The sequence below is a fragment of the Drosophila sulfurigaster genome, chromosome 2R (assembly GCF_023558435.1).
Source record: "Drosophila sulfurigaster albostrigata strain 15112-1811.04 chromosome 2R, ASM2355843v2, whole genome shotgun sequence".
Lineage (NCBI taxonomy): Eukaryota > Metazoa > Arthropoda > Insecta > Diptera > Drosophilidae > Drosophila > Drosophila sulfurigaster.
The window spans coordinates 28,210,981-28,230,214 of NC_084882.1; the positions used below are offsets into that span (position 1 = coordinate 28,210,981).

Consider the following 19,234-nt stretch of genomic DNA (forward strand, 5'->3'; position numbering starts at 1 on the left):
CACTTGTTGCTTCGTCTCTCATACGGAAAGTAATTGCAATAAAAGTTCTACAATCTTTCCTATCAAGGAAATGGCACATTTTGCGTCTATGCCCGTTTCAAATAAGATTCGTCAATCTGTGGTCAAATGTGGCACAATGTGGGCAGCACGTTCCAATCGAATGACAGAAAATCGCTTTTCAAATTAAAAGACGCAGCCAAGTGTGGAAAATGCCCGGCAAACTTTACCGCAAACCGAAATCGAAATTGTAAAAAAACTGTTGCATGCTTTTGGGCGGCAAGAAAAAATAAAGGCAGACCTCAAACTTTTCATTCACTAAGGCGGCAAACGGATAGGCTGGACCCCGTTGCTCCTTACTCCGCACCCCGAACTCCTTGTGTAATGGTCAGTCCCAAAAATAATTTCCGCCCATAAATCATCATAATGGCAAAAGGGGCCATAGCATATGGCTGGCTTGTAGGTACTACATGCGTTCGTAGTAGGCGCAAACGAAATGAAGATGAAACAGTTTGACAGCCAACATAAAGTCCATAGACGACATACGCACTCTATGGGTGTATGTGACGTCTACAAATTGAACACACACACACACAGAGTCTAGGAAAATAGGAAAAGAAACAGTACAAACCGAACCGAAACGAAACGTTTTAATTAGACAAAAGAGCTAAGCAACTATTTATTTCCATTTGTGTTCTGTGCCGGTTTAGCAGAAGCAGGAGCAACCCGCAGGCAACTAAAGATACACAGATAACCAGCCAGAAACAGAGCTACAGCTTTAGATGGAAATGGAGATGAAGATGGGGAGAGAGAGATAAAGAGAGAGCAAGAACACAAGCAAAGGATTGCAAGCGATTGCAAGGACATATTGCTTGTCGTGTGTCCATTTGTGTGCATTTGTTTTTCCCATCCAACTCCTGCACATCTACAAGCCGAACCGACTCGAGTTGAGTTGAGTTGAGTCGACAGCTAAATCGCAACTCAAACAATTCCAATGGCCAACGGTCTGTGTATCTCAGTGTTATTTGTGAAAGAATCGAGTTCACTGTGTGGAATGTCGGAAATTTAAGCAGCAGCAGCATTGGAGAATTCGGAATTTATTGCAACTTTTCAAGCAGATGCTTCCGCATTATTAAGAGACTTTTCATGCTCGTCTAAACATAGAGCTGTAAGCACTTGAACATGCTGCAAAGTTGATCTGAATTCCAACACAACTTATCAACAATTTGTGCTGCATACTTTTAGGAGCTCAAAAATCTGCATATTAGAAATGTAGAAATGTGAATAGTAAAAGGAATCATTTAGTATTCATTTACTCGATTTGAAAGCATCAACTTTTCTTTGTATAATTATTTGCCATAATCTGCTTACTTTAATTGTTTTGCATTTTACCTGGCTTTCGAGTAAATTTTCCGAGTTTCTTGAACCTCCCCACCCATTGTCCATTTAGCCATTGTCCAAGTGAGCGATGTCAATGCAATAAATTTTCCATAAGTCGAAAAGAATGAATCGTTTTCTGTTTTACATCTCAGCGTCAATTGGCAACTGGTTTCCATTTTGCCGCAAACACAGAAAAAACAGAAGAAGAAAAAACAAACTTTTCATTTTGCGAGAAAATTGCCATTGTCGAGGGCAACACATGAGTCAAGTGCTAGCTAGCAAAACGCATTAAGGCTGCCTTCCTTCCCCGCTTCGTCCCGCTTCCTGCTCCTCATCTTGTATTTGGTCTGTTGCTGATCCTAGGTCAACACAAGTCAACGACACTCCCTAGACGCGGGACAGAGAAAGAGACATTGAAAGGCACAACAGCTTGTTGGTTTATAATAAAAAGTACTTCAATTACTTTGTGCAATTTACAACTGTGTAACTGTGAGATAAACAGAGCACGCCAAGGCTAACAGAGAGGGGAAGTGGGAGGATGGCGGAGGGGGGCGTTTCGCTTGTCTCTTCACATATGAGCGAGTTATTCTTTATGTGTTCCTCTTTGTTAATACACTGCCAACTAGCGAGTCTCCCCAAATTTGTAGAGCATTTGAGAAAAGTTTTGGAGTTCATAAAGCTGGAGGCGCAAAATACTTTATTAAATCAGCCCAAAATTTACATACTTGTTAATGGACTATAACTTAAGTATACTTGAGGGTATTCAGATGTCTTCGTGTTGTAAAATGACTGCTCCTTTGCTTGTTTATTGTTGATTTCTTTTCGCGACTGTCTTCGCTTTGTTTTATTACCCATTGTGCTCTCATCCCCCGTTCGCTGTCGGCCCTATAATTTATTTATGCATGTATTTTATTAAAGATTTTCCCTCGAATTTTCGACGTTCGTCTGGGGCGTCATACCACACACACCACAAGAGGCTGCAGGAAGCTGTTGACAAAGAAATTACTTATTAATCATATTTGAGCATTGATATTTCGTCAGTGTGCGTGTCTCTGTGTGTGTGTGTGAGTGCCTGAGTTGGTTGTTATCCTTTGCTTCATGCTCTGTAATTTGACTGGCGAGGCCATAATAGATTTCCGCACAATACGGGCCCAATTACCAACAGCTCGAGTTATTGAAGCCAAGCAGTATAATCATCATTATAGCATGTCTTGCATACGTATCTACAAGTGTATTATGTATCTGTGGCCGTATCTATAGATGTATCTCTATAGCTGTATCTGTATCTAGTATGTATATTTATATGCAGATATTTGTGTCGTGCTGTGTTGTGCTGTGATTGCGTTGGGCAGCCAAAAAGACATTTGTCGAGCATTAATTTTAGAAAATTTTCTTGTGTTGCGTTTATTCAACGCTTTGTTTGCACAACGGAGCAGCAGCACTTGTCTTTCATATATCTTTTTGCAGTCGATTTTATACAGGAAGTTTTGCACTGTCACCGCCTATCGATGCGATGCATCGCCATCTCACAAGTATCATGCTAAGTATGAATGAAACCATTTACTAGCCAATGCGATAGTTGTGAACACCCTGTATGCTTACATATACATGTGCGTGTGTGTGTGCTCGTAGTCAGATGCCAAATGTAACTCAGCTCAGCTGTCGAACGCCGGGCAAAAGCAAATGCCGTCAGGCCAAACGGCCAGAGGCAGCGCAAGCACTTGATGACAGCGGATGAGAAGGGGAGAGGGGGCGACCAATGGCCCAGTAGACGTCGCAGTTGCAATTGCAGTCGCACTACCCCAGGCGGCCAGATTTTAATATATCTGCTTTCTAAGAATACCCTGTGCAGTTGGGTATTGTAACTGTAATGTGGGCATTTAATTGTTTAGGGAAATTTCCCTAGACAAAAATCAAGTCGAGCTTAAAATGCAGCTCTGCAGCCAAGGAATTTCCCAAAATTTTCCCTTTTGGTTTAGGGAACATGTTAAAATTAATTGCCCATTGCGTTTAGTAGTAATTGAAAAGTGTGTGTGTGCGGTGCAAGCGTATTTGTTGCGCGGTGTTTGTTCGCTGTCGTTTTGCTTGTTCTTGTTTGTATTGTTTAATTACGGCAATCGCGGGACGCGAGGCGGGGAACGCATTCTAAAATAGCGCCAACAACACACGCACGTGGTGTGGGGGACTAGTTACAGATTTGACATGCGTCACAGCAGCAGCAACAGCAGCAGCAGCAGCGCCAGCGAGAGACACTAATTGCAGTCAGTTCATCAGATTGTCTTTTTTAATTTCATTTATGATTTGATTTGAGGCACTTGCTGCAGCCAAACAATTAGCAAAACAGCCGTGCGGCAGCGGCAGCAGCAGCTGCTCGCCTTAAAATATTGAATTGAACAACAAAAATCAACATTAAAATCAAAATTCAGAGCGAACTAGCAGCAGCAGCAGCAGCAACAAGAAGAGCGGACATGCACTAGGGCTGTCTCGTTTGCACTCATGTGTACCTGGCACCCAACTTGCTGTTGATCCCAAGCAGTTGGTCTTTTTCGCTCGCCGGGAAATAAACCACAGGCACACACACACACCGACACACAGGGGCTCATATACATAGACATGATGATGTCCAACTAGTCGTGTGTATTAGGTATTTTGGTCGCTCTCCGGCAAAACGATGACGACGAAGGCGGCGGCGACGGCGACGGCGACGACGGCAACGGTTCCGGTGGCCTGGCCAGACGGCGAGCAGTGCCATCGATCGGGACAGAAGCTTTAGAATCGTGTAATTTGCCTCGTGCGTTGTCGCTGGGCGCTCTGCTCTTGTCCGCTTCTACATTATTTTATTATTCTTATATTTTTCAAAAAAAGAAATTTGAATTTATTGCTAAGCAAGTGAAACAAAACTGAATGTGCTCAAATTATGCGTTTTTAATTGCATTTAATATTTTGTTCATTTTGTTTCATTTGTGCATTTTGCATTTTACATTTTGTCGCGTCGTTCGTTCGTTCCGTTTTCGTTGTCGTTGTCGTTGTCACTTTTCGTTATCTTTGTCGTCGTTGTTGTCGTTCCCGTTGTTGTTTTTTTTTTGTCAGCACCTCTCTGTTTGCATCATTGTTGTTGTTGTTGTCGGTTCTTCCTTGTTTCGTTGTTCGTTGTTCGTTGTTGTCGCGTCTTTCGTTGTCGCTAGCTGAGCATTCACTCTCACAGTGTCTCAAGCACAGCCAGCGACAGTGATCATCAAGCAAGGAGCAGAAAAGTTCCCAAATACAAAATATAACGTTAAAATACTCGTGTACTACGATTACGTGATCGGGATTTAAGTAAACGTGATCGCGTCTAGTGTGAACGTTAACAGTGAAATATTTTGAGGAAAATTATTCTGTTGTTTATATAATAACCCACAGCGGGCCAAGCAACAAAAGCAACCAAGAAAGCACATAGCAAAAGAAATATTTAAGCAGAATTATAAAAGAAAAATAGAAAAATATTCATTTCTGGTTTGGTTTTTTTTCAGTCGAAACAAATTGAGAAATTCTCTATTGTGTGAGTGTGTGTGTGTGCGTTGCTGCTCTACTCTACTCTTAGTGTGCGTGTCGGTGGGCCGCTATAGTCGCTATATAGTTCAACAAAAATTTAGTGAGCGAGCACCGAACCAAGTGAAAGTGACCCCAAAGCAAAAACACACAAAAGAATCAAGAATCAAACAAGAAGCAACAACAAGCAACAAAAAAATCAACACCTAAACAAAATACATAATATACTTAACAACACAAAAAGTGAGAAATCGCCCAAATTAACAAACATGTCGGACATTGAGGATGTTTTCGGTGCCTCCGAGGAGCAGCAGGAGGAGCAGACCAAAGCTGCTGTCACCGAACCGGATGCGGAGAGCAAAACCAGCGTTGTGACTGAGAGAACCGAGGAAGTGATACCCGGCGAGAGCGAGAAAATGGTCACCGAGACCATCGATGAGGATGGCGATGTTGTCGAGGAGACCACCGAAGTAACCCGCAAGACCGTCAAGCGCACCATGAAAATAACTGAGGTGAGTGCAATGCTGTATTTGTTGAATATTTAACTATGAAATATCTCATTTAATTTGCGCAATATATTTTCGATGGAAATATCTGTAAGGCAATATTATTGTTAGGGGCATGCCAAATAGACCAAAACATGTCAAAATTTATTTATTTACTTACTATATATGAAAGATTATTATTTGACTGTGTGTGTGTTCTAACAAATTGTTTATATAGCCGCCACAAAGCGGTAAATCATCGCAACATACATACATACACAAAAAATATGTACAAATTAGACGACGAGTACATATGTGCATATATGTATGTGCATCTATTATAATTTAGCTATAAAGAAATATATAGAAGAATGGCTATGTGGAAATCTCAGCCACACTTTCTATAGGCGACGCCTGGCAGATAGATCACAAATTTTGCAGCTGTTTGATTTCGGCGCAAATTGCGAATATCACAAAAACAAAAAAACAAAAAAAAACGCAAAAACACGAAAATAATCTTACAAATTATTGTTAGGCACAAATCACTTAATGCGCTGCCAAAACTGAACAAAACGTAGAAAAAAGCGAACGCTTTCATAAAAAAAAAGTATTACAAAAATGAAAAACTCGAAATGAAATGCAATAAATCCGTGTGGCTTTTTGGCTAAGCGAAGAATATACGATTGCTAGCTACTCGTAGTTGTATTGAGGTTTCCGTGTCTTGTGGTCTGGCGCACAACATGCAACAGGAGGCTGCATCAGAGGCAGAGACTGAGGCGACCAGACGCATATATTGCAATTAATTGCTACAAATTTCGTTGCACAAAATTACAAATTGCGTTTCCGGTTTGGCGGCGCAGCCACGCGTGCGGTCATATTGCACTGCACTGGCATCTTGAATTTAAAGAGGTCTTCACTTTACCACCGACAACGCTGCCTCCACACCTCCCTTCCCCCCTCTTCTCTGGCTGACTGGCTGCCACTTTACCTGCTGCGAGCACAGCCAAGCGTCTCGTGTTTTATGATCGTCTGTGCGTTGTTTAAATTTTATGTTGGCCCAAATTAAATTTGCATTGCGATTGCTTTTGCTCTTACTTTTTGTGGGGGAGGCATTGCCATTTTGTCCTTTGTCCTTTGACTCTGCACCATAAACGTAATGAAAACGTATGCGTAACGCACACATGCAGCATTTTTGGGTAACTTTAATAAAGCGGCAATGACACAAGCAGCGAATTTAAATGAATGAACTGGCTTAAGAGATTTAGCTGTGAATAATTGTATTAAAGTTACAGCTTTTACTGAGCAGCTCACTCAGTTAAAAGCGTATATTTTATTTATTTTAAATTTATTTATAAGCTAAATAAATAAATATAAATATTTCAACACTGTTGTAATGCAGCTTTAGCTGCCTGATAAACTTAATTTTGTCCATATTCTATTCTATAAAATATACTTTAGTTTGCTTAATTTATTTTCTTGTTATAGACTTTATTTAAATATATAATTTCATATCATATGTAGACTCATTTCCTTTACTAAATTTCATTTTTTAGGCTTATACTTTCATAAAACATTAACTCTCATTTAGTTTGCTTAATTTCTTTTCTTGTTATATACTTTATTTAAATATATAATATTATATCATATTTAGACTCATTTCCTTTACTAATTTTCATTATTTATGCTTACACTTTCGTATCACATTAACTCTCATTTAGTTTGCTTAATTTCCTTGTTGATTAATGTAAATTTAAGCTGCCATATTTTGCAGCTAGTGTCATTGCTGTCTACGTTGATACTTTTCGTTATTACAAGGGGTTTGAGTTGTTGGGAGGTCAACAAAGGGGGTCAACTAATTACGCTGCGTGTCCGTTACAACGAACGAAGTTCCTTTGCCATAGCCGCATTCCTAATGAGGCACGTGGCATTTTTGTCATTTTTCTACATTGAAGGGGTATTTCTCGGGGTCAACGTTTGTGTGTGTGTCGCTCACTCACACTCCGACATCGAATCTCCAGGACCGCAAGTTTACGTGACCCTAAAACAAAGTGCAAAATGAGAATGCAAAATCTGTTTAATGAGCGACAAAGATATGAGGCATGCCATAAATTTTACAGTTGATTTAACTGTAGTTTTGGCTGACCACGTTGTTGATTTTGCTAATTTCCTAATGTATTTCTGCAGTTAGGAAAACAGATTAGCAAATGACGTGACGTCGTCGAAGGGGGCGCCCAATGAGGCATGCCAATTAGTGCAACTAGGCGTGAAAGATCACACACAAGCTAACACACACACATACACACCGACAGCTTGGGTAAACACATTACACGAATTTGGTTAACTCACACGTGAGCAGCCACAAGCCCAGCAAATATTCATTGTTTGACTTGGCCACACATATTAAGCTGGATTCTGACCCTGGCCCATACCCAGAGTCTTAGCCAAGTTTACTCCTTGCGTCATCTTCAGCTGTTGGCGCCACTGAAAAGTCCAAGCAAATATTTTACACGCGTCATCAAACACAGACAAACAGATATATATCTATATAGTGTAGATGATGTACTGACACGGTTATGGCATTTGAGTGTGACAAAACAAGTCACACAAAAATGAAAGAAATTATGAAAAACCAAAAACGAATTCAATGTCATGTTTCGGCCACTTGGTTTTCATTCATTTGTTGCAGCGCTCAAGGTGGAAGCCAGCCTACCGCCCGTTGCGTATACGACGCGTAAACCAAGCATACATATTGCTCGCTTCGATTCTAGTTGGCGTTTTGGTCAGCTATTTATGCGTTTTTCGTTTCGTTCACTTCTATTTATTTGGTTGCTTTTTGCTGAGCAAACAATTTATAATTTTAATGCACACACACCCATACATATGCTATGCGTGTGTGTGTGTGTGTGAGTGTTAACTGAATACAATCTAAATATGTTTATATAATTGAAAAGCAAACGCGAAAACATCAAGCAAAACATAGCGTCTAAGTATGCCAGCTCAATACGTCAGTGAAGAAGCAGAGGAGTAGGCGGCGGGTGGGCGGACGGGCGTGGTATATACAAAATGCTCATATGCCCAGCACACACTATAGTCTATGCTGTATATGTGCTCTTTTTTTTTTTGTTTTTTTTTGGTTTTTGTAGTATATAAATACTGCTGCCAAATTGTTCGACGCACTGGGCTCACTGGGCGTATGATAAACGTGCCATTTATTTTGGCAGTCGGGCAGCCGCTGCTTGACTTTTGAGTAGCACAATTTTTGCACGCTACGCGTCGAACGTGAGCATCATTGTTTGTTGCTTTTGTACTTGGCATAAATCAGTTTTATGAGTGGCTTGCTCTCTTTCTGTCTCTCTCTGTGTAATTTACAAGCACTTTTCATAACTCGCCTTTTGCCAATGGATTAGACGAAAATTCTTCTTTATTGCTCGCCCATCCCCATCCTAATCTCATTCATATTGACCTGCCGCAATGGAGAATTTTGAGTTTTCTTTGTAAGTTGCTAGAGACTCGCATTAAACTGGGGCCCATAACAAACACAGAAAACATACAAAACGAAAACAAAAACAAATAATTTCATTGCCTGCCATAAACTTCCGCCCGCCCGCTTCTGGCTGGCGGATATTCAATTGATATTTACTTATTTCAATTACATTTTCAAATTCAATTTACAAAATGTTTTGCGTAGTTTTGCAACTCGCCTCCATTTTTTCTCCTCCCCCAAACCCACAACAGCAAACCAAAAGCCAAGCACTTCAGATGTGTATCAATCTTTTTTTTTTGTTGTTGGCTGTCTATGGCCAAAAACGGTTCTCGACTGCGAGAAAAATGGCCGAAACCAGCTGCAGATTGGCATTGCTGCAGGAAACCCTCTCAATCTTCATGTATGCCACCGCCGCCGCCGTTTCGCTCAGTTGTCTGTTGGCAAATCAATGAGGAAATTTGCAAATTGAGTATATTCAGCGTACATTGTAGGCCAGCTGTCCCCCCTCCCTCTTTGTGTGTGTTTCCCTTACTATCTCGGGTTGTCTTTCTGTCGGATTTGTCTGACAGCAGCACATGCAAATGCCTGAAAACGCAATTAACGAGCCTGGGCCAAGGAACACAAAGTATCGAGAGTTGGAGCGACACACCAAACAATGAGAGTCCGAAGCGCTTTAATGGATATCAAATTGAAACGGAAATAGTCGAAAATTGCCGTGGATTAACCGCTTTCAACTAGAGACCGTAGTGCGGCAAATGAAAGAGTAGTTCTGCTGTGATTACAGCTGCTCCAACGACTATCAGATATGCTTTAAAAAAAAGTAGAAGAAAAATAGATACTTTCAAATATTCTAAGCTACTTTTCTACTTCACCAAGAAACACTCTAATTTCATTTTGTACTCTCTACCTCTTTGCTGGCCATAACTAAAATGCTCTTTGGACCATTTGAATAACTAATTAGCAAGCGGCGTTGAATGCAAATTAAATTGGCTCCGACTCAGCTGGCTCAATTAGCTGAACTGTGAAAGCCTTTAAAGGTTGTTGGCCACGCTCCAAAGTAGTTCAACTCCAGCTGCTACTGTTGCTGATGCTGTCAATTGAATTTTGTTTATATTTTGTCAAGCTGCATTTGCATAACCTAATTAATAATTTAAAGCAAATGATTGGTTTGTTTATTTACATGATGCTCTGCGTGATTTGCTCTGCGTGTGCAATAAAACGAACATCGTTAATAATTCATCGTATGCTCATGTGTTAATATTCATATTTTGCTGCTGCTGCTGCTGCAATCGACATTTAATCCATCCCCATAATTCAGTGTTTGGCATATGACACTTGTCACCCAAACACACACACACAGAAATTGTAGAGATATTTTCTTCTCCCTTTTTTGGGCCACGATTTGCGGCGTGTTAAGTGTCAGTTGTCACCATCAGATGCTTCAATTTATCAGTTGACTTTTGATTTAGCTGGCGAATGAGTTCTGATGGCACTCGTAATAATTGAAATGAAATTTGTGGCTTGGTTTATTGGCATCATTGTCGTGTGCAACAAATATGTTATGTGTTGCACAGCTTGGCTCAAAATATGCCAACAATGTGTCAACAGAATGCTAGAAATCGAAAGTTATAATGCACTTGGCATTTTTTCTTATTTCTCTAATATACTGCGCATTGATATTTACTTTTGGCTGCCAGAACAGAACGACAAAAAAGAATCACTCGAATGCACTTTGATTGCATTTCGATGTTGCTTCGATTTCAGTTGCATTACAAGACTCACAAACAAAAGGCGCAGTAACTGAAAAACAGTCGGAAAGACGTGAAAAGCGAGAATCGAGAGACGAGGAAAGCGCAAAAGTATTGAACGAAAAACTATTGATTTATTGCTGGAATGGCAAATAAATAGATTAGTTTTTATGTGCGATTTATTTCGGTTGCGCATTTTGCGTAGTTTGTGACGTGCGTCCCCTCGTAATGTTCATGTGTGTGTGTGTGTAAGTGCTGTACATGTGTGTGTGTGTGTGCGTGGGTGAATAGTGTAAAATTACTAGAAGCAAATATACGAAATCAAAAATATTGTGCAGCGAATTAAGAATTGCGCAACAAGCTCAACAGGCAAAAACCATTTAACCACTCAACCGCTCAACTTTTATATTCTACTCTATATATAAATTTGTGTGAAAGCGGATTAGGCAAAAGTTCCAGTGGCAACTGAAAGCCATGGCAATACTAGATGAGCAGGTAAGACCCACATCGTTATTAAGCAAATTAAAATCCAAATAAGCTCCTCGACAGTGACAACCACAGCAACGACAAAAAAATGAGAATTAAATATATAAAGAATCCCCAAACAAAACGAAACTTTTTCTATGGCCTTAAGACTGCTTTATGCTCGTTTAAGGTGCTGTCCCCTTTTGTTGTTGTTGTTGTTGTTGTATGTTTTCCTGCTTGTTGTTGTAGGTGTGAAAATCACTTGTCAATCTTTTATGTAAAGATGCCGCCACCGAATCTGTCATTTACCTCGCTCGTAAAATTTGGTCGCTCGCTTCCGTTCTGCTTTGCACTTAATTGTGTCTGCTCTGCTACTCAGTCGCTGTCGATGTTGCCACTGACGTGCCTGCCACATGCGGTTGTTGTGCGTGTGGTTCAAGGTGAATTGACGTCGACGTCGTCGTCGTCGTCGCAGTCGTTGTCGAAGCGAAGTCACCGCCAACACTTCAACGCATCTTTCAATCGTTTCCCCATTCCTCGCTTGCCAACCCGTTGAGCACACAAAAAATAAATAAAGAAAGCACCAGCAGCAGCAGGCTTCGGGCAGACACTTGAGCGACTGCTACATACCCTGTATAAATTACCCAAAAACAAATCTAAATCAATCTCCACTTAAATGGCCATTTATCTTCATACTCTCACTCTCTCTCTCTCTCTCTCTCTCTCTCTCTCTCTTTCGGATTCGCACACATATTTGCTGAGTGGCAAATCCTTTTGTGAATTCAATTCGCACTTCAGCTACCCTTTCGCAGCAGGCTTTTTTTCTTTTCTGGCTTCTGGCTATATATAAATAGAACTTTTTTTTTTTTTGCTTTTGGTTTTTGCCACTGCCAAGGACTTTTGTTGCCTTCACTTTGACTTGGGCCATCGATGCGGCTGCTGTTGGTGTTGCTGTTGTTACTGTGAAAATTTGTTGTTTATTTTGGCTGCGGGTTATTTTCTTGCTTCGTATTTTTCACTTAATAAAATTGTTTTCATTCGCTGCGCTTGCTTTTTAGCTGCTTTTCAATATGCTTAAAAATAAACGATAGCCTCTGCCTCTCTTCCCTTCCCTTTCTCCCGCATCCCTTGAACGAGCATTTTCATTGTGCTCAAACTGCTATCGATACACTTTTTATCTGACTTGGCTATTGTCGTTGTTCTGCTCTGCTCTGCTCTGTTAGGGTTAGGTTTGCCTTTGATTGTGGCTTATTAGCAATTTTGCTGCTGCCTCTGAATATGCCACTGAGGGCAACTGCCAGTCTTATCCGACTGCCGTATTATTCTGCTGATGTTGCAGCCTTGGCTTGGAAACTGTTTTTCCTTTTGCATTAGTTTTCCCTAACCATCACCATTCATAGCCACAAACAAATTGTTTTCCGGTTAAGCATCTTAGCAGCTTTCGTTCCGTTCGCCTTCGCCTTCGCTTCCAACGTCTTTTCAATTAATTTTGATGGCTGCACTCAACAGGCGACTAACAAAAAGCATTATTATGGCCATTATTATTATTATTCTAGTTGTTGTTGCAACGTGCATTAAACGCTCTTGATTGAATTGTGTGCGTCTATTCAATTTGTTTAATTAGTTTCGCAATCTGCCGGAGGTTGTTGCTCTTTGACTTTTGATTGATTTAGTTGGAGGTGTTAATTCGATGAGAGTTTAACCCGTGGCTTCTGTTGTGCAATATACTCGAGAGCTAGAGGGATAGATATTTATACTCGCTATGCAGTTGTCGAGACACATTTACAAAGTTTACATGAATGGTGTCTGGTTGTTGTGTGTTGTCTGTTGTCTGTTGTCGTTGTCTTGGCCTGCACTCGTGTAATCAATCAAAATGTGGCTCAACCAGAAGCGAAACATGTTAAAAAACAAACAACACGATGCTGGCATCTGTTGCAGAATTGCGCTCGCAGCCAAAACACAACTGAAATCAGAGCAAACGCAAACAGGCAAAACAAACAACACATGCACACACACACAGCGACATGCAGATACAGATTGAGTGTGGCACCAACACACACACACACACACACAGCATCCGACATATACACATGGACCGACAATACATCAAACCATATTCCAAAGATTTTCAATTTATTTTCACTAAAACGTTTTTGTGTTGCCGCCTCCGCTTTGCCCTGATGACGTTGCTGTTGTTGCAGTTGCTGTTGCTGTTGCTTTTGATTTGGCTGCTGTTAGTTTTGTAATGGCCAACGAAAATAAAACTGGTGTTTCCATCCAACATGGCGTATGCGCAACGATACAAATTCAATGAAATGGCCCAGCAACTGCAACGCGAATTGATTGCCACATGCGTCTCTAATTAGTTGACTGAACAGTGGCAGGACCGCACAGCTGTGTCGGGCAATCGCCGAGTGTGATGTCCACATCAACGATGTGACGGCAACAGCGGGAGGCGACGGAGGCAGCGAGTTTAATCCCGGAAGTTCGCACCGACATTTAAATCGAAATGCGAACAAACTGCCTGCAGTTTGATTGCCTAATCTGGCCATCAAACTCGCTGTCGTTCGCTCGCTGTTTGTGTGCTATTCTTACTCACTCGAGCGTTTAACAGTGCGTATGATTAATATGCAGCAAACACTGTGCCCGTTGTGCCCTCAGCGACTAATAGTCAACAGGAGGGGGGCGCCCCATTAGAAATGCATATAAATTGAAACACACATAAAAATGTCGAGCAGGCAAGCCAATCCGTAAATCAACTGGCCATTAGTTGCAACAACAACAACTCGGCCGCGTTGTAAGATATTAATTTATACCATTTTATATCTTATTTTTTCTCGATACAAATGTACACGAGTTTGTGTGTCGCATGTATTTAACTGCACTATATGGCGAAGAGAAAAACCTATTATAAATTGATCGTTAAATTCACATTCACATTTGAAATGGAATTCATTCAGCGCGATCACATGACTTTGACTTTATTGGTAAGCTATTTTTGAGCTGCTGCTTAGCGTGTGATCGAAATTGCAGTCGTAAATTCACAGCTCTTTTATTGCTTGTAAACTTGGGCTATTGATGCGATGTTCCTTTGTTGTTAATGGCACCAAAATCGAATTTGTGTTAGTTAATCAAATCTATGGCTATTATCCTTGCACATAAAAAACTTTACCATAATTAAAATGTTTCCATTTAAGTGTAATTAAAAAAGTAGACCATTGTGTATTGTATTTTAAAAATAAAATAATTAAATCTATTTATCTTAAAATTCTAAAAGATTTATTAGTGATTTTACCTTTTTATTCTATTCTATTTTTTATTTGTTCTCTGACACACTAAAAGTTTCTTTGCGTTGTTGTGTTCAATAAAATACGCTTAGGTTGGATTTACATTTTCTATAGTTTTTCTCTAAAGATTTTGTTTGTACATATTTTTACACTTTTCACTCACCTCAACTTGGCTTGTCAAGCAGAGAATGATGACGATCTTTGTCAATGCGAAAGATGACAAGAAAAATTGCATTGAATGGATTTCCTTGGCCTCAAATGGGGTTCATGTGTTCTCAGTTCGCAGTGTTCGCCTCCTCTTTGGATGCCCTTAACTCACGCGCTTGTTTGTTTGCCTTTGCCTTTGGCTTTTTGCATATAAAAACGTCTTGACAACATTTTCTATAAATATATATTTCATATCTGTATCTTTGTTTGTATATATCTCACATATTTGTACTCGGTATAGGCGACCCCAGTCGAGGCGAAATTCTTTAGAAGCATTTCTTTCTTTTTTCTATTTTCTTTTTTTTTTGTGTTGTGTCTTCTGACTGTTGTCTGTTTTCTATTTTTCTGGTATTTGATGTTTTGATGTGATGCCCGCGCGCTCGCTCTTTTCTGGCCATTTAAATTATAACCTACATAATGTTAATGGCCAAGAAAGAAATATATAATTTAATAATATTTATGGGGCGTGGACAGGCACATGGCCAAACATTTTCGCTGCTAGATGAAACTAAGGGTAATGTCTCGAGCCATCCTTTATGAGCATGATATACTAATATAATTAAATGAAAGATTCTTCACATTTTATTATTGACAATATAACAAAGCATTAATAATTTAACTAATTAGCACCCACACGTTGGGCAATAAGTTAAAAGGGCTCAGAATGATGAATAGTAAATGTATGCATATGTTTCTCTAACTATTCTGAAGAATTCGGTTATTAGAAAAGATTATTGAGAACAACTATTTTGAGTTAAGAGCAACTTTTGTATAGCAAATTTACGCCTATTGCATTAGGGTTTATTGCTTTGACTAATAATTTGGTATATTTTGAGCTCTGTGGTATATATTTGAAATGTAGCATTTCTTTGATATACAAAAATATGACCTGTGGTATATTTTAGTATTTTGCGGTATATTATTTGGCATATTTTAATACCGCAAATAAGCATAATTAAGGCGATTCTTATAATTCTTATATATTTTTTAACTAGAATGAAATCAAGTTTAGTCAAGTTTCAGAAATCAAAAAAAAATTATTAGTTTGAATAAATTTCCAGATAATTTCAGTATATTTCAGTATATTCCTTAAAAAAAACGTTTTTCAAAACTTATAATGAATACTATTTTATTTAGAACTTTCTATATTATTAGTTAATTTATTCTCCATAAATCAAAAAGACAAATTAGGTATAATAATAAAACTCATTACAAAAACTTCTCTCAACACTTTTAATGAATACTATTTCATATTACGAGCAATGCCGGATAGAAATACCTCAAATATTATACATACATATATACATATGTATGTGTATAAATCATATAATTTTTCACTGCACTTTCAATTGCAAAAACTATTTTTAAACAATTGGCTTTTAATAAGTATACTCGGTCTCGGTACAAGTTTTTAATAACATAACACACTGATGAAAATTACCTTGAAAGCAGCGACGCCATTCAAAATTCAAAATGGAACTATGAATAAGATGGTCGAGTAAAAGCACGGCGAATGGCAAGCAAAACAACAAGTGTGGAGGCAACACACTCGAAGCAGCAGGTGTATCTGTATAGGTGTGTGTGTGTATGTGTGAGTGTTTGTATACATGTGTTTGTGTCAAAGAGCTAATTAGCGCAATGGGAAGAGCAATTTGGCTGAAGCAGCGACGCTCTTAGTTTGCCGACACCTGTGAGAGCAGCAGGTGTAACTGTGTGAGTGTGTGTGTGTATGTCGAGAGTCGTGTCTGTCTCTATTAGAGTGGATGTGTGTGTGTGTGTGTGTGTGTGTGTGTAACACCTTCAGCACGACAATGTCAATGATCATTTCTGACATGAACGCGTGGGCGTGGCGCAGCTGCCTTGCTTTGCCTTGCCAAGAGAACCACAAACACTCACACTCACGAAACTCACCTCAATGCAGTGACTGTCAAACTGTATAATGGTGATGCGTTTTCCTCTGCAGGTAAATTAGATAAAGATGTGGTTTTCTTTTCGTATTCTATATACGCTCAGACGTGGCACAGACCGAGGTCAAAGCACTCTCGTGCTCCGTCCTTTGCATTTCTATTTTTTTCTTTTTGTTTTTGTTTTTGTTTACAAACAACTATTTTTACAACAACTCAACGCAACGCGAGGCGAGGCGCAGCGAAGAGGCCAGCGAAGTCATCGATGCCTCGATGCCGTTGCCCTCGGAGGCCCGGATACGTCAGTAAATCGAAAAACTGAAAGGAGGGGAGTGAAGGGAGGGGTGTGTGGAAAACTTCGGTCATCGTGCGATTTTAACGCATTCAGTTCAACACTTTTTTTCCACCGTAAATGCATCGCTCTGACGCAAAAAGCATTGCCATATTGATCTGTTTCGTCGGCTGACGTGCCGAAAAAAGACTCCCAAAAAAGTGGAAAAAAAGCAATTATCATTTATCTAGTCCATTTCGTTTTTTTACGTTTTACATCTGCGAGTTTTACATCAGCATTCGATTTACAGGCAACAGTTGCTGTGGCACATACATCGGACTCCGCTCGCTCGTATTTTTCACTTCAAATTCAAATTCAAAAAAACATTTCAACGCACATATCGATTTTTTGTATGCGCTGCTGCTGTTGTTGCTGCTGTGTGCTTTGTTGCTTTGGCTATAAATAATATTTTAATTTCTTTGCTTTTTTTGGAACAATTCTCAACGCGTTATATTTAGCAGGCGTTGAGCCTACAATTCATTTGTTGTTGTTTATTTTTATATAGCAGCTCGAAATAAGTGGAAAAAGGGGAAGAGAAAAGAGTGGAGGGGAAAAGAGTGTCGGGGCGGGGGGTGTCGCGGCGGGAGTCTTAACTTTCTTGCCCCCGAAGCTGAATTGAAACTTTTGTGTGAAGTTGGCGAGGAAAATGTAAACAATTAATTATATGGCCAAAGGGACAGCTGCTTCTGGGCCCAGAATTGATTTGGGTTCTGCTACGCAGAAGTTGAAGAAAATGCCGCCAAAGTGAGCGCGAGAGATGTCAATGCAATTTAAATTTCATTTAATTGAAAATAAATAAAATAACTCGTTATAAATAATTCAGCAGCCATTAGCCAAAAAGTCACAAAGTAATGAAACCAAAATGAAAGCCAAATGAATGCAAAAGCGCAAAAATTAACAATTATTATAATTACAAAAGCCGCTTTGTTTCCACAAATTATTTTCAATTATTTAATAAACCAATTTGTTTGAGAAGGAAGAAGAGTGAGAGACTAACATCCGCATCTGCTGAGTTGACAAGCTCGATTAGTTTGGCAAATCGATGGTGCAGCGAATTGCAGCGCAAATTGTTGATAATTAGCAATAAATGCTGATTATGGAAGCTATATACTAGACGAGAATATAGCTATCCATAATATAAATACACATATGAACGTGTGTTAGAGAGAGGTGAATGTGTGGTGCTGATGATTTGAGCTATAAATACGCCGTGTGACAAATGGACGTGGCCAAAGCTCGCAACGCAATAAACTGTTCACGCGACAAGGTTGAACCAACGCCGTGTGATTTACTTACAACAACGAAAAGGAACAACAATGGATATTTCGCAGCATTTTTGCTTACACAAAGGTGAGAAGACAAAGAGCAGCTGCTGCTGCTTACCGGAACGGAGGGCAGGCCAGGAACTGCTGTTGGACGACAAGGCAAATCCTAGCATCAGTTCAGTTCATCATCATGGTTGAGTTGAGTTCCGAGTTCAGTTCAGTTCGGTTCAGTTCAGTTGAGTGCCACGCGCAGTAGACAACGCAACAGCCGAGGCAGACGAATAAAATCACAATCACAATCATAAGAAGTAGAGGAGCCAGCATACATTTCTTTATTTTTTTTTTCCTATTTATTTATTTTGTTTTTGGGTTTTTAATGCTCTCGAGGCATTAATTTGTTTTTCATGTTTTTAAATTTTTTTGCGCGCGGCCAAGAAAATTGTTCGAACATTTCTTGAAAGGAATTCGCTATAATTTTTCAAGCAAGTGTGGTCAACAAATATTCACCTGTTTTTCTTATTCGCAAGTTCGCACTCTCTCTCTCTCTCTCTCTCTCGCTATGTCGCTGCCAACAACAACAACAACAACTACTGCAGATGAAACATACGTTCACACATTACGCATACGTCGCGTTGACGGCAAATAATAAAGGAGAACTCAAAATGTAAAGCGGCAAATATTTTTTTTGCGCACACATGTTCAAAACTGTATAATTTAAAGTGGCCACACACACCAGCACACACATTCATATATGTGTGTGTGTGAGTGTCTCTGTGAATTTTTAAGATTATGAGCGAATTGTGTTAGTCAGCCGCTTCGCTCCCCGCGGCAACATTAAGTGTTGATTGTGTGCGCCGCTCTATTAGCGGCTGCCTCTCACCAGGGCGCCCCTTTCTCCTTTCTCTCTCCCTCTGTTCACCATCTCGTGGTGTCGTCCTCAGCTCAGTTGTGTGCTTGCTTGGCTGACTGCCTCGGACTGTCGGAAAATCAAGCAAACTCAGTTGGTTGCGAGCGCGAGCGCGTCTGATGCTGTGCTGCCTGCCCCACACACAGAGTCAGTCAGTCAGCCTGATGGCCCCGTTGAATATTTAGCATTTGATATTTGCATGCATATCGAGGCGATAAAAACCACACAATAGCGGCTGCATAT

The 19,234-nt window shown here is 39.9% G+C and overlaps 1 protein-coding gene and 1 long non-coding RNA gene across 11 annotated transcripts in view; one reads left to right on the forward strand and one right to left on the reverse strand.

Annotated features, from left to right (window-relative positions):
• Positions 1–670: 670 nt before the first annotated feature.
• On the reverse strand, positions 671–4,501 carry LOC133838941 (uncharacterized). Of its 3 annotated transcripts, XR_009894027.1 has the most exons (4): positions 3,882–4,501; positions 1,841–2,364; positions 1,390–1,764; positions 671–1,254 (listed from the first exon to the last, which is right to left on the reverse strand). It is a non-coding gene; the product is annotated as an uncharacterized LOC133838941 (long non-coding RNA). The 3 variants fall into 3 exon arrangements; XR_009894028.1 differs by lacking the exon at positions 671–1,254 and having other exon boundaries at positions 1,750–1,764; positions 3,571–4,501; XR_009894029.1 differs by lacking the exon at positions 671–1,254 and having other exon boundaries at positions 1,750–1,764; positions 3,550–4,501.
• A 103-nt stretch (positions 4,502–4,604) lies between these two features.
• The window catches only part of LOC133838936 (tropomodulin), a 50,268-nt gene continuing 35,638 nt past the window's right edge, over positions 4,605–19,234 (forward strand). For 2 of the 8 annotated variants that reach the window (XM_062270199.1, XM_062270200.1), the window contains exon 1: positions 4,606–5,420. In XM_062270199.1, coding sequence (XP_062126183.1) covers positions 5,178–5,420 — 243 coding nt within the window. In that variant the 5' untranslated portion in view covers positions 4,606–5,177. Of the gene's footprint in view, positions 5,421–10,728; positions 11,121–19,234 lie in introns of those variants that run through there. The other 6 variants (XM_062270208.1, XM_062270207.1, XM_062270198.1 and 3 more) reach the window with 5 other exon arrangements.